General features: G+C 39.3%; 2 protein-coding genes across 4 annotated transcripts in view; one reads left to right on the top strand and one right to left on the bottom strand.

The window, feature by feature from the left end:
- The window catches only part of flfl (serine/threonine-protein phosphatase 4 regulatory subunit 3 flfl), an 81361-nt gene that overhangs the window by 43630 nt on the left and 25540 nt on the right, over window positions 1-12191 (bottom strand). For all 3 annotated transcript variants that reach the window (XM_065232717.1, XM_065232714.1, XM_065232715.1), the window contains exon 2: window positions 2025-2789. In XM_065232717.1, coding sequence (XP_065088789.1) covers window positions 2025-2136 — 112 coding nt within the window. In that variant the 5' untranslated portion in view covers window positions 2137-2789. The remainder of the gene's footprint in view (window positions 1-2024; window positions 2790-12191) is intronic.
- The window catches only part of LOC135710221 (uncharacterized), a 31026-nt gene continuing 19727 nt past the window's right edge, over window positions 893-12191 (top strand). Inside the window, exon 1 of the mRNA XM_065232743.1 lies at window positions 893-955. The gene's annotated coding sequence lies outside the window, so the exon portion shown is untranslated. The remainder of the gene's footprint in view (window positions 956-12191) is intronic.

Below are 12191 nucleotides of genomic sequence, written 5' to 3' on the forward strand. Positions count from 1 at the left end.
AAAACAGTACGGAACAACCGTGTTTCTTCAGGAAAGGCAGCAGACGTTTATTCAAACACTCTTTCAAGTAAATTTCTTGGTTGACAGTCCCGGAAGCTATGAAAATGCTGCTTTTCAAGCCACAGGTACAGATGGCTTGCCAAACCAGATATTTCTTTGCGAACTTTGACAGTTTCATGTGCTTGAAAACATCTGCTACCTTTCCCCTTCCTTTTGCCGTATAAAACTCCTGTCCCGGAAGCTGCTTGTAGTCGGCTTTGACGTAGGTTTCGTCGTCCATTACCACGCAGTCAAACTTCGTCAGCATCGTCGTGTACAGCCTCCGGGATCGCGCTTTGGCCGTCGTATTTTGTTTATCATCGCGATTTGGAGTCACTACGTTCTTGTAAGTCGATAGTCCGGCTCGTTTTTTGGCTCGATGCACGGTTGTAGACGATACACCCAGCTTATTTGCGGCATCTCGGAGAGAGAGGTTAGGGTTTCGCTTGAAACTACCGGCAACTCTCTTTGTCGTCTCAGCGGCTTCCGGTTTTCGATTTCCCCCCGATCCAGACTTCCTGGCTGTCGACAAACGTTCCCCAAACACTTTAATTACATTTGTAACGGTTGATTTGGCAACTTTTAGCGATTTTGCCAACTTTGCGTGCGAGTAGCTCGGATTTTCACGATGCGCGAGCAAAATTTTGATACGCTGCTCTTCTAGCTTGGACGGCATTTTGACAACTGAAGAGTGAATTCCAAAATCAAAATAGGAGCAACATTCTACACACACACACCTTCAAAATGAGGGGTGTTCAGGTTTTTTAAATGCAAAATTGAAAGAAATACGTCAAGTTGATATTGACCAAATTTTGACCGTATCACCCTTTAGTAAGTTTTCTGGCAAATGTTGGGGGTTCGTGAGCATTCCTGACATTGCTGAAAATTATGATAGCATCAGATTGCGGGGTTGCTAGTGTAATAGGATGCTTTGTTGATTGTTCATTAACTCTTGATAGCTTGTAATACTTATAAATATATTAGGTGGTTAAAAAAGCGAACTAAGAGGTGGACGCCTGAGCTTTTCCACATTTATATCGCTGTGAAGCAACTGTAAACTCTAGAGCAAATTTATATCTGTAAATGTAACCAGATAAATCGTCCAGCTCAAAGCTTTGTAGGGGTAAGAGGTGGGACCATCATAATCATCTAATCAAAATTTGATGTTATGATACAATTTATTTTTAATACTCCAGTTGATCTCATTTTGGTTGACTTAACGGTTAACACAGATGAACATAAATTAAATTTTAAACAAGACGTTAACAGCAGAACTTCAAGTTAAGTTGCTTTCATTTATAAAAGTCTTGACTGTATAATGAAAGCACAATATGATATCAGACTTATGTCGCGACACTTGAAATCAAAATGAGTTTTCATTATGATAGGAACTGCAAACTTTAATTTCGATTTGCTTTCATTTTGTTAACCGACTTTGCTCGGGTTGTTTCCTAAGTCTTACTTTTTTATATTCCTTGGAAATTCATTTTACTATGGAACTGTCATTAAAATGCACCAAATTCTTAAGGTTCCTTGAAGAGTTCACTTCAAATTTTCTAAAGCACAAATCTCGGACACTGTTGCAACAACGCTGTTTAGTGCAGCACTACAGCAAACTTGAACTTTCATTGTTGTAAGTTTTGTGGGAACTGATAGGTATTTGAGTTCTTGAAATTTCGAAATAATAGTAAGATCAATCATAAATAAGGTTTCCACAGCGATTTCCCTTAATGAAAATCAAGTTGCATGGACTACTAATTACTCTTCTTCAATACCATATCTCAAGGAAGCGTAAAAGACTTTCACCCAGGACTTCGTTGCCGACTTATGAGGGTGGAGTATAATTGCTTCAGTTTATCACGTAGGTACGTGAACTAAAATGTTTGGTCTTTCTTCATGTCGCATTTACCGCATTGAAATGAATATTCCATTTGACGTCTCTTAAGGATAGCGAAAATTTTGGAAAGAACAAGATTGATTCTTACCTTTAACTCGATCAACGTAGCTCGATGTTACGTGCCCGGTGCCCCGATCATCCCACTGCCGATCTGCATTCAGTGCATACAGTTTGACTCGTCTTCTTGTGTCGGTTGTCATGTTGCGTCTACCGAGGCCGCTGCTGTTGTTGTTAGTTCCGCCGCTAGTCGATGGTTGCGGCGATTCTTCCTGCTGCTGCTGTTGGTCACTGCTTGTGCTTGCCGTCGCCGTCGTCGTCGTCGTCGCCGTTGACGTCGGATGATGACGATGGTGATGGTGGTGGTGGTGGTGGTGGTGGTGGTGATGATGGCTGGAGGAATTCCTTTTCTTCCTCTTTTTTAGAATTTTGTAACGGACCTTTCCTATACTTTGCTCAATTTTTGATCACTAAATTTCTAGCCTGCGGCCGTTTAAGTATAACACACTGTATTATGCAGCAGTCCTTTCGTTTTCGATTCACTGGATTACTTAACTCAACTGCAAATTCACTTGCCACTGACTTGCACTGCACTTCTTTCTATAACCCTTTATTGAGAGTCCTTTTTTGGATTATCAACTTTAAATAAATTACTTATTCTTCAGTAATGATTACTAGCATTAGAAATTCACTAGTTGATGTGGTCGCGGTGAGAATACTTTCCGTGGATATTCGTTTCGTTTACGATAAGCGAAGTATTCTCGTAATAAGCTTACTATCAAAACTACGGGTATGATTTCAGACACTTATTATTTACACTCAATGAGATCGGTTTATGAACGGAGTTGATTGGGATCTGCAAGTAGAAAGAAAAACGATAGGTTATTTAAGGACACACATAATTTATGAGAGTTGGATTCATATGACATCTCAGCTTTTCCTAAATCATATATTTTAATACGGTAGCAGCAATTCCATATCATTACTTCAAATTTGCGTCATCGAATTTGGCGCCAAATCTACTTGCGTAGATGGCTGGTATGGTATCCACGATGCTCCAAAATAGACAGGCAGCAGATATTTTTCGATACACAAATCCACCGTATCAAAAGTGCAAAGTCTTACGCGCAGCGTTCCTTTCTGCCATCTACCCCTCTCGCGAAAATAAGACCAGCAAAAAAAACAAACACTTCCACCACAACAGCATTGCTACGATCGAATTGTAAGTATTTACGCTACCAAGACCCGCGGTATCCATACCTTTTAGCGGGACTACCTATATGAGTGAGAATACTAGATTGGAAAATCCCTGTCCACATGCACATACTCAAAGTATAGTCGACAGGCGTCGTATAACTGGATACTTCCCACACCGCAACAATGCACCCATACACGTTTGTGCATTGGGAGCGAACTACTATCGCGAGAACGGCTGTTGGGGTGTATCGTTTTTGTTATAAGAAAATAAGAAACAAGACACCGAGAGAAAAATGGAATCCGCGAAATGGTTTATTGTGGACGAGACAGACACTACGGAACAAGGAACCTGTCATACCGGTTGTATCACGTTGGCCCAGCTTCCCCACCGCCACCCGGTGGATTCCCCTAGCGCCCAGAGAGTCGAAAATACTGCAGACATGAGAGCAGTCGTAGCACACGAGATGATGATCATGATGATTATGGGTATTAAATCAAGAATGCTCGCACGATCGTAAATTTCATCTCAGCTTTCTTTTTTAGCTAGCGTCTTTTTAACCGGGGGATCCGATCGGGGGTGTTACTTCTTAGGGGTTGTTCATAAACCACGTAGAACTTTATGGGGGTAGGCGAAATTTTGTATGGACGATTGTCTAAGTGAGGGAGGGGGTATTTCAAATCTCTCGAAATCGTTCTACGTTGTTTATGACCAGCCTCTGATCAGTGCGTCCACTGATTAATAAAGGAAATTTTAATAGAAAAAAAGCTAGGTTTTCTAGTTATCCGATATTCCGATGTTCAGTTAGAACTAAGGGTATGTTCTATACTGCCACTCACTCATGGCAAGTCTGTCCCAGCAGCCGAGAAAAAAACTATTTTAAGTTTGCTTCTTCTGTGATGGGATAAAGTAGATGATTAGCTACTATATTCATAGCAAAAACTCCTATGGGACGTGCGATGAGCGTTAATAATAGTTTTGGCTTTGGAATTATGTGAAGATTAAGTCGAGTGCTTTATGAGTTTTCTCTAATTGTCCTCTAGACTTGTCCTGGAAGTCTGATCATGATCTCGGGAGTCACTGGACTAGTTTTTTAAGATATTTGAATTTACTTTCTCTTGAAGTTCTCTGGCCTTGCTCAGGAGACGCTTTGATTATATCCATTACTGAAGATATATGAACCACATAATTTATAACGACTTGTCAACAGCTTTCGATAAGCTAAACCATACCATTTTTGACAATCGCAATGCACATGCACTGTGGGTTAGTGGGAACATCCTGCGATAGTTTTGCTCATATCTCACTGATCGTCTGCTGATGTTTTCCGGTGGTGAGTGCCGATTCGATTTTTACTTACAGCGAATTCGTTTATTATCTGCCGCTCAAAGGTAAATGCTTTGAACGAATTTGATAGCAAATATTACATCCTCAGAAGAAAGGTTTGTGTATTTGCTCATTTTTCTATGCGTTGCTTCCACCTTCAATCAAGCGCAGCGCTATTGTATGTGTCGCTTGGCTTCTGGAAAAGTTGCCAGTCTTCTTGATATGATGTCTTCGGTGTTATTCTGGATTCGCAGCTAACGTACAAGCAGTGTATTATTTCATATGTGGTCGACAAGGTGCCAAGGACATTGAGCTTCATCTTCAGTATAGCAAAGAATTTCTCCGGCAAATCAAATCACTGTAATGTTCTCTGGTGCGGTTCATTCTGGAATACTGTTCTGCGGTGTGGTACCCGAGGGAAACAACATCCTATCCAGCGAAACATTTCCACGGATATAATTTTTCCATCTCTGGGAGTTCCCTTGAAAATTCTCTATTTAGAAGTCGCTTGAAAATTTATTTAGAACAGTCTAGTAATTCTCTGCAGACAATGCCAAACAAGTTATGGAATCCATCTTACTATTCTTTTCGAATTTGTAATGATTCCTTCAAGAATTCACTGAAACTCCCTTCTATGATTCTATTTCAAATTCCGACCGACCACGACCTATTCCTGCGAAAATATCCGCTGGAAAGCTGCTTTATGATGATGACCTTAAATTCTTCAGAATTATCGCGTTTGTACCTGACTGTATTGTACTGCAAGCTGACATCAATGTGGTATTGAGCTGGTGCAAAGATAATGGTATGAGCGTTAACATCAATAGATGCAAAACGATCACATTTAGCCGCAGTTGGTCAACACTCATTCACCAATATCGAATCGACACTACTTTTTTTTTTCTTTGATTGGTTTTCCGTCGACCCATCAACTCATGAAGCGGGGACCAACGGCTTTACTTTCCGAAGGAAGGCGTGATCAGAGATGTTATGTTATGCCTCAGAACATCCCGGCGACGCCAACTGGGATCGAACCAAGGCCTGCTGGGATGAGAGGTAATTACGCTTATCCATACACCACCGGCACCGCTGGATCGACACTACTTCACTGGAACGTGTTCAGGCTATTCACGATTTAGCAGTTATAATGGACTGTAAACTTCGCTTTAATGATCATATTTCCACCATCACAGCCAAAGAATTTTCCTTACTCGGTTTCATTCATCGTAATGCTTCTCAACTAACCGATGTGTACGCATTAAAGTCTACCATATCGCACGTGCCAGGTGATCCGCATCGAACGTATTAAAAAAAAGTTCATATGCTTTGCACCTCGGAATCTACCGTGGAATGATCCCGTTAATCTTCCTGATTATCAAGAACTGTGCCGTTTGATCAATCTAGAGTTGCTATCGATGAGACGGCTGAAATTGCAACAATTGGTTGTATTCGACATCCTGATGAACAACACCAATTGCCCTGAACTTCTACAGGAAGTTTTACTCAATGCACCTCATCGCTAATTACGGTGCTCTGCCCTTATCGTCATTCCGTGTAACAGGACTAGTTATGAGTTCAATAATCCGCAAAGTTCCTGTCTTCGAGCTTTTAATACTATTTGTGACGACTCTCTTTTAAAAATAAGTTTAGAGTAAATAGGATAGGATAGTATTATGTTTATTAATTTATTTGATAAGGCTCAACCGAATTAACTTTACAGAGCCGAACCAATACATCTTAAAACTATAGTCAAAAGGTACAACACAATAAACATTTTATCTTCCGCTATCCAATGATGCCTCCTCCACCAGAACGGGAGCCGCTTCCAGTGGTTTCATTGTATGGCAGATTCGCAAACGGGGGTCAGAGCGCTTCCATTGCAGCAATGGACGCAAAATGTGGTCAGCACTCACACATTCATCACGAAACAGTTGCTTTCCAAAGTCGACGACGCATCGACTGAAAGAACTGCTGATGAAGAACAATGAGGAGGACCACACAATGGTTGCTGCCGAGTAAACAGACGATCGCGTGACACACATTGAGAGTGGTCTGCTTCTGTCGACAGCCTAGTGAACACTGAGGTTAATATTAGTCTGGGCGAAATCAGGAAATCGTCAAAGACTCAATAAATAAATAAATTCGCTTGAATTCTCCTTAGAATTCCTATGCAGTTCAGCTCAGAATTGTCTTGAAATTCAGCTTAGAATTATCTTGTAGGTCTCATCAAGATTCTTCTGACAATTCATTCGGTATTCTTCTTAAAATTCTCCAGAAATTATTATCGAGATACCTCGGAATTTCCGTTAAACTCTTCTCAGAATTGCTTTGGAATTGTACCCTTGAAATTCGGCCCGTCGGTATTTTTCACATTCATTTGAAATTATCTTTAGAATTTCATCAGAATTTAATATTCTAGGAATTTCTTGATCTTAAAAAAAAAGTTCAGAATATAGCCGGCCTATTAAGCACAACCCGCACTTAGTCTTTCTTAATCTAACGTAGTTTAGCACCAAACGGAATGTTATTAGTACTGATGGCTTCCAAATTTATTTACCTTTCCGTACATACCGTAAGATTTAATAAAGAGAAACAAATTGTTGCGATATTGTTAAAAGTCTAACACTGCTTCTTGACGCCAAACTCGGCCTACGGATTCTAAACTCGGCCTAACGCATTGAAACGCCAATGAATTCACTTTGGCCTATCAGATGAAGATGAAGATTGATTCGGTCGGAGCGCTTCATTTGTATTTTAGAATATTGGGTGCAAACATTCATATCAGGCATAACATTTGATAACGGCACAAAAGCATTTTTATACAAAATTTCTAAGGCCCTTTACACGCTAACCAAAATACGCCCACGCAAACCAATACCACTTTCGGAAAGGTGAGAGTTGCCCCTATCCGATGATGTTGTTGGTTTGCGTGAGTGTACTTTGATTCGCGTTTAAAGAGCCTTAAAAGTTTGTTTACAAAAGCTTTTGTGCCGTTATCAAATGTTACCCCTGCTATCACGCGTTCTTATTGACTTTGTTCGGTAGCGTTTGAACTAAAATATCGTACTTTGAATATATGTTTTAGTATTACTTCTGCGTGACGTCAACGATTTACATAGTTGAAGATGCTAATTCAAATAACAGACTGTGTGGTAATTTTTATACGATAGATGGAGTAGATGAAAGTGTAGAGTTCCGTTAGAGTACGGCAGTGTGAAAATTGCATATAGATAGTAGAATAGCGAGCTAGGACAACTTTTTTAAGGAAGGTACAAATCGGTTTTTTCATCTCTCTTTACCAAACTCCCCCTTAGGAGAGGGAAGGTGAGGGGTGTTCCCCCCCGCCACCACTGGCAAAAAGAGATGAAAGCCGACCGCTCAAGTACCAACGATGTGTTTGAAACAGTTCTACCGATTTTTACCGCACTTCAGTTGTTATTTGAAGGAAGGCATCCAGCCAACTCTACACTTTCATCTACGCCATCTATCGTATAAAAATTACCACTATAGTCTGTTATTTGAAATTAAAATCTTCAACTAAAATATCGTACCAAACGCATAATTTACCTATTAACGCCGAAATCATGGATTTATTTGATGCTTTCTGCTTCATAGGCCCAAAATGGCCGCTTAGGCCGAAGAAGTTCTCTACCCTATTTAGAATATTCATTAGAAATGGATCCTTTTCACAGCCTAGAGTTTTCCATAGAACTACCCAAAAAATCTACTCTAACTCACACAAATGACTAGGAGTTCTAGTCAAAACTCGCTTAAAATTCTTCCCGAAACTCCTTTGGAATTTTTATTTGAAATACCACAGCAGTTTTAACCCTAGAATGCATTAAAAAATCTTACTGGGAGATGAACTAGCCAAATTGCTAAAAAAATCTCCATAATAAATATATCGAAATATCCTCAAAATTCTTCTCAATTTCTTGAACTCGGATTCCTGACCATTTCCCATTTTGTGTACTTTCTCGGTGCACACTGAGCACAGAACAGAAGTGAAACTTCGGATCAGAAAGTGGCTGCAGTCTTCATTGACGAACACTAGCGCACCTAGCGGTAGAAGGCATGTTCTGCCGGCAGTTAAGATAGACAGCATGCTGTGATAGTGTGAGTGCAGTGCACATTAGACTGATGAAAAATTTGCAATTTTCGCTCCACAATGCTCAAACGGTTCCAAATTGGGCCCTGATTAGCCTCCCAAAATTTAGTGAGAAACTGACTTGACACAAACCATTTGAAGTTTATATGGGAATTACTATGGGAAAACAAAACTTGTTGTTCATTGTATTTTAGCCTTTTGTACAAATTCTATTGCTATTCTTATGGGAATTTTTATCAGCTAAAACTTCGCAGAAAATCGTCAAATTAAATAGTTATTAATTGTTTAAGAGATTGATAATCTTATGGCCAGATTAAGCAACTGTATTGTGGGCAACACTGTATTCTGCAATGTGACATAGTAGCCATGATTTTTGTCCTCTATGCAACGCGCCATAAACACCATTGTTGCCTGCTGAACAGATGATTGAGCATAATCATAAGACATCAGTGACTTGAATCATTAATAAACTTTTGTTCCTTACATTTGATCGAAAAGTGGTCTTCAATAAAGTTGTAGCTGAGAAAGTTTTCAACAAGCTCAGCTATCATTTTTTAAAGTAGAGTGAACTGGTGAATTTTGAGATAGATTTGAATTGAAATTATGGTTTCTTAATAGTAATTCCCATATAAATTTCAAATGGTTTGTGCCAAGTCAGTTTCTCACTAAATGAGTTCAAATTTTGGGAAGCTTATCAGATCCCAATTTGAACCCGTTTGACCCACTGTGGAACGAAAATTCCAAATTTTGCATCAGTCTAGTGCACCTAGAAGCCCGTGTGGAACGCTACCACAACGCATCGCTTGTTGAGCAGAAAAACGAACCACTTTTTGATTCACTGATTTGTTTGCACTTCCCCCCTTCTGTTCTGTGCACTGAGACATATTAATGCGATGATGTCGTGTTAATTTTAAGGTTATTGGATCAGGTTATTCGTCGGAGAGACAAATGTAGTCTGAAGGTTCAGGTTACCCTCAGTGAATCGACATCAAGCATTTCAAACTTGAAAATGATCCATGATTTCGTCAAATTGAAAAGCAGATTAAAAAATCATCCATTCAAATGAGATTCCTTTGATAGATAATCGTTTTTATTTTCAACTCAATTTGAGAAATTGGCGTTTGGCCCTATTATACATAGGAATTCTGGTAGAATTCTAAATTTTCTTGGATCTCCTAGATTCAGCTATAGCTGAAATATTTAGTAGTTCTGAATACAGTTTTAGTTTAACTACGAGTAGGGTTTGAAATTGAATACAATCTTTGCTTTAACTTGTTTATGTTTATGGAATTCAATTACATTTTCAGACAGTATCGAATCGGATACATATGGATAAAGTTTGGAAATGTACCAAATGCAAACAATTACATTAAACTTCGTCGGTGTTTAAATATTAATCTAGAACTAATAAAGGAAACTTCCGCTACTAGGTGCTGATGTTGGTTTGCACAGATGAGTCTGAATACGCAATAAATCGATTTTTTTTTCTCAATCATGCGTCACGATATACACGATTCCAAGGACCACCAACGTCTAAGAACTACGCACATTTAGCAAAGTAAATACAATACCATTTTCTTTGGAAACGAAATCCATTCGAACTAGAAAGCGCCACACACCAACGGCACTAATTCGCCCATCAATCACACCAGATTTGATGCCAACATGTTGTATACACTACCGCTTCCCCCTTAAAAACCTGTAGTAAACGTTTTTGCGGGGTGGCAGCCAGCAGCTGAACAACGCTCTGCATACTCTTCTATCGTCCATCAAATGGCGAAAGTCAAGTGTAAAATTGCAATTCTTGAATGAATCACAAAAATAAACACTCGATATCAAAAGTAAACAACTAACGGGAAACAGGCAGACAACCGCTCCGCTGCTGCTTGCTTGACTTGGCTCTGGTTGGTAGGTCGTTCAATATCAAATGAAGAAGGCAAAAAAAGCGTGAGCAAAATAGCAGACCACACAACGCACAAACCAAAACATAAATAAAACCGAAATACTGTTTACTAGAGGAGAGCATTTATCTTGCGATGGTGCATCACGTGTGTATGCTAATTCGGGTTGGTGTCCAAGTAGAAATTAACGTTATTTTCGCCAATCTGATTAAAGTCACAAACCTGTCCCCATTGGTCGTGTCCTCATAAAACAGAAATCGTACGCTCGGCTTTCTCTCAAAGCTTCTTCATCAACCGGCGAAACTTTCCACTACCTTTCCCACCCTTGACCCACCCTCGACCAGTAAATCTCTCAAGTCTACTCTCCACCAATGTAGGTAGTGTACTGACGACGACTTTGAAAACTACGTGACGTAGTGGAACGGAGCACCGTACGATAGGCAGGCGGCGGTGCATGTAGAAAAAGTAGCTGATAATCATTCAACGTGTTGGTGGTGCCATGACCCATACCAACCATGTGTGCGTGTGCTCCAACGGTGTTGTCGATCGGTGCATAATATGATACATACAGTACCGGACGTAAGTGTATAACTTCGTGATTTTTTTTCGATGCAAAAAGTTTAAAGATCCAATTTCGAAATAGCCCTAATAAAATGTGTATGGGTGTTTTACCTAAAGACGTGTTCCATGGTATCATTCGAACCATTTGTGGAATAGTTATATCATTTGAGTTATCGTTCGCCTATGGTATGTTTTTTAACTAGGGAGGCTACTCCAAAAAGAAGCATTTTTCAAAAAATGTTCAAACTTCATACAGGTTCAACCGATTACGCTCAAAATTGTACCGATATATTTCGAATACTTGATCAACCAGCAGCTAAGATTTTAGAATAGGGTTAAGATCTAATTTTCGTCGCTTTACCTCTCGTTTTCGAACGGGTTTGAACAAAAACTGAGATTTATCTGTCATACATGACTTCTACATTTGGATTTGGAAAAGAGTCACAAATTGTTGAGATATTGTTAAAAATCTAACACTGCTTCTTGATTCCAATTCCAATTCCGTCATTCACGCAAACCAAAAATTTATTACATTGAATGTTAGTTGCATTTCATATAATCCTCCACAGCGAATGATATAAGTTAACGTTGCAGACGATGTAATATATTTTTTATCTTTTTTATTTCGTGTTCTGTTTACGCTTTCGACCATACAAAGCAAGCATATGCCTTGCTTTTTATTTATAACATTGTAGAACGACTCACACACTTGCCACGATTTTCTCCAATTTCCGTTCAGCAGAAAAAGCATGTTCCGAAGCATGGAGACAGCAGTGGAGATAATTCTGATAATCACAAAGTTCGTGGTTCGAGTCCATCCAAACACAATAAAACGTAATTGGATTCACTTCGGCATACGGATAAAATGAATTTGCTAGAAGCGCTTCTTTTGTTTTTGAAACGAATTGATCTCAATGTTCATATTATAGAATTTTTTTTGACTTAAACTGTCGTACCAAACGTATGATTGATTCGTTCACGTCGAAATCATTGATATATGTCAATGTCAACATTTCAAAGGGGCGTAATTACTTTGTAAACAATGGCTTTAGCCATCAATTTCTCGCGAATCAAAGCTCACCCCTCCAAATAAACAATACTAGCTGGTAGAGAAAACATTCCTCTACCTGTTGATGTCATTAATTTTATGTGTGAGGTTTTATTTGC

The sequence above is a fragment of the Ochlerotatus camptorhynchus genome, unplaced genomic scaffold (genome assembly GCF_037179485.1).
Source record: "Ochlerotatus camptorhynchus isolate MF236.1 unplaced genomic scaffold, CSIRO-AGI_Acam_v1.1 ptg000371l, whole genome shotgun sequence".
NCBI classification, from domain to species: Eukaryota; Metazoa; Arthropoda; class Insecta; order Diptera; family Culicidae; genus Ochlerotatus; species Ochlerotatus camptorhynchus.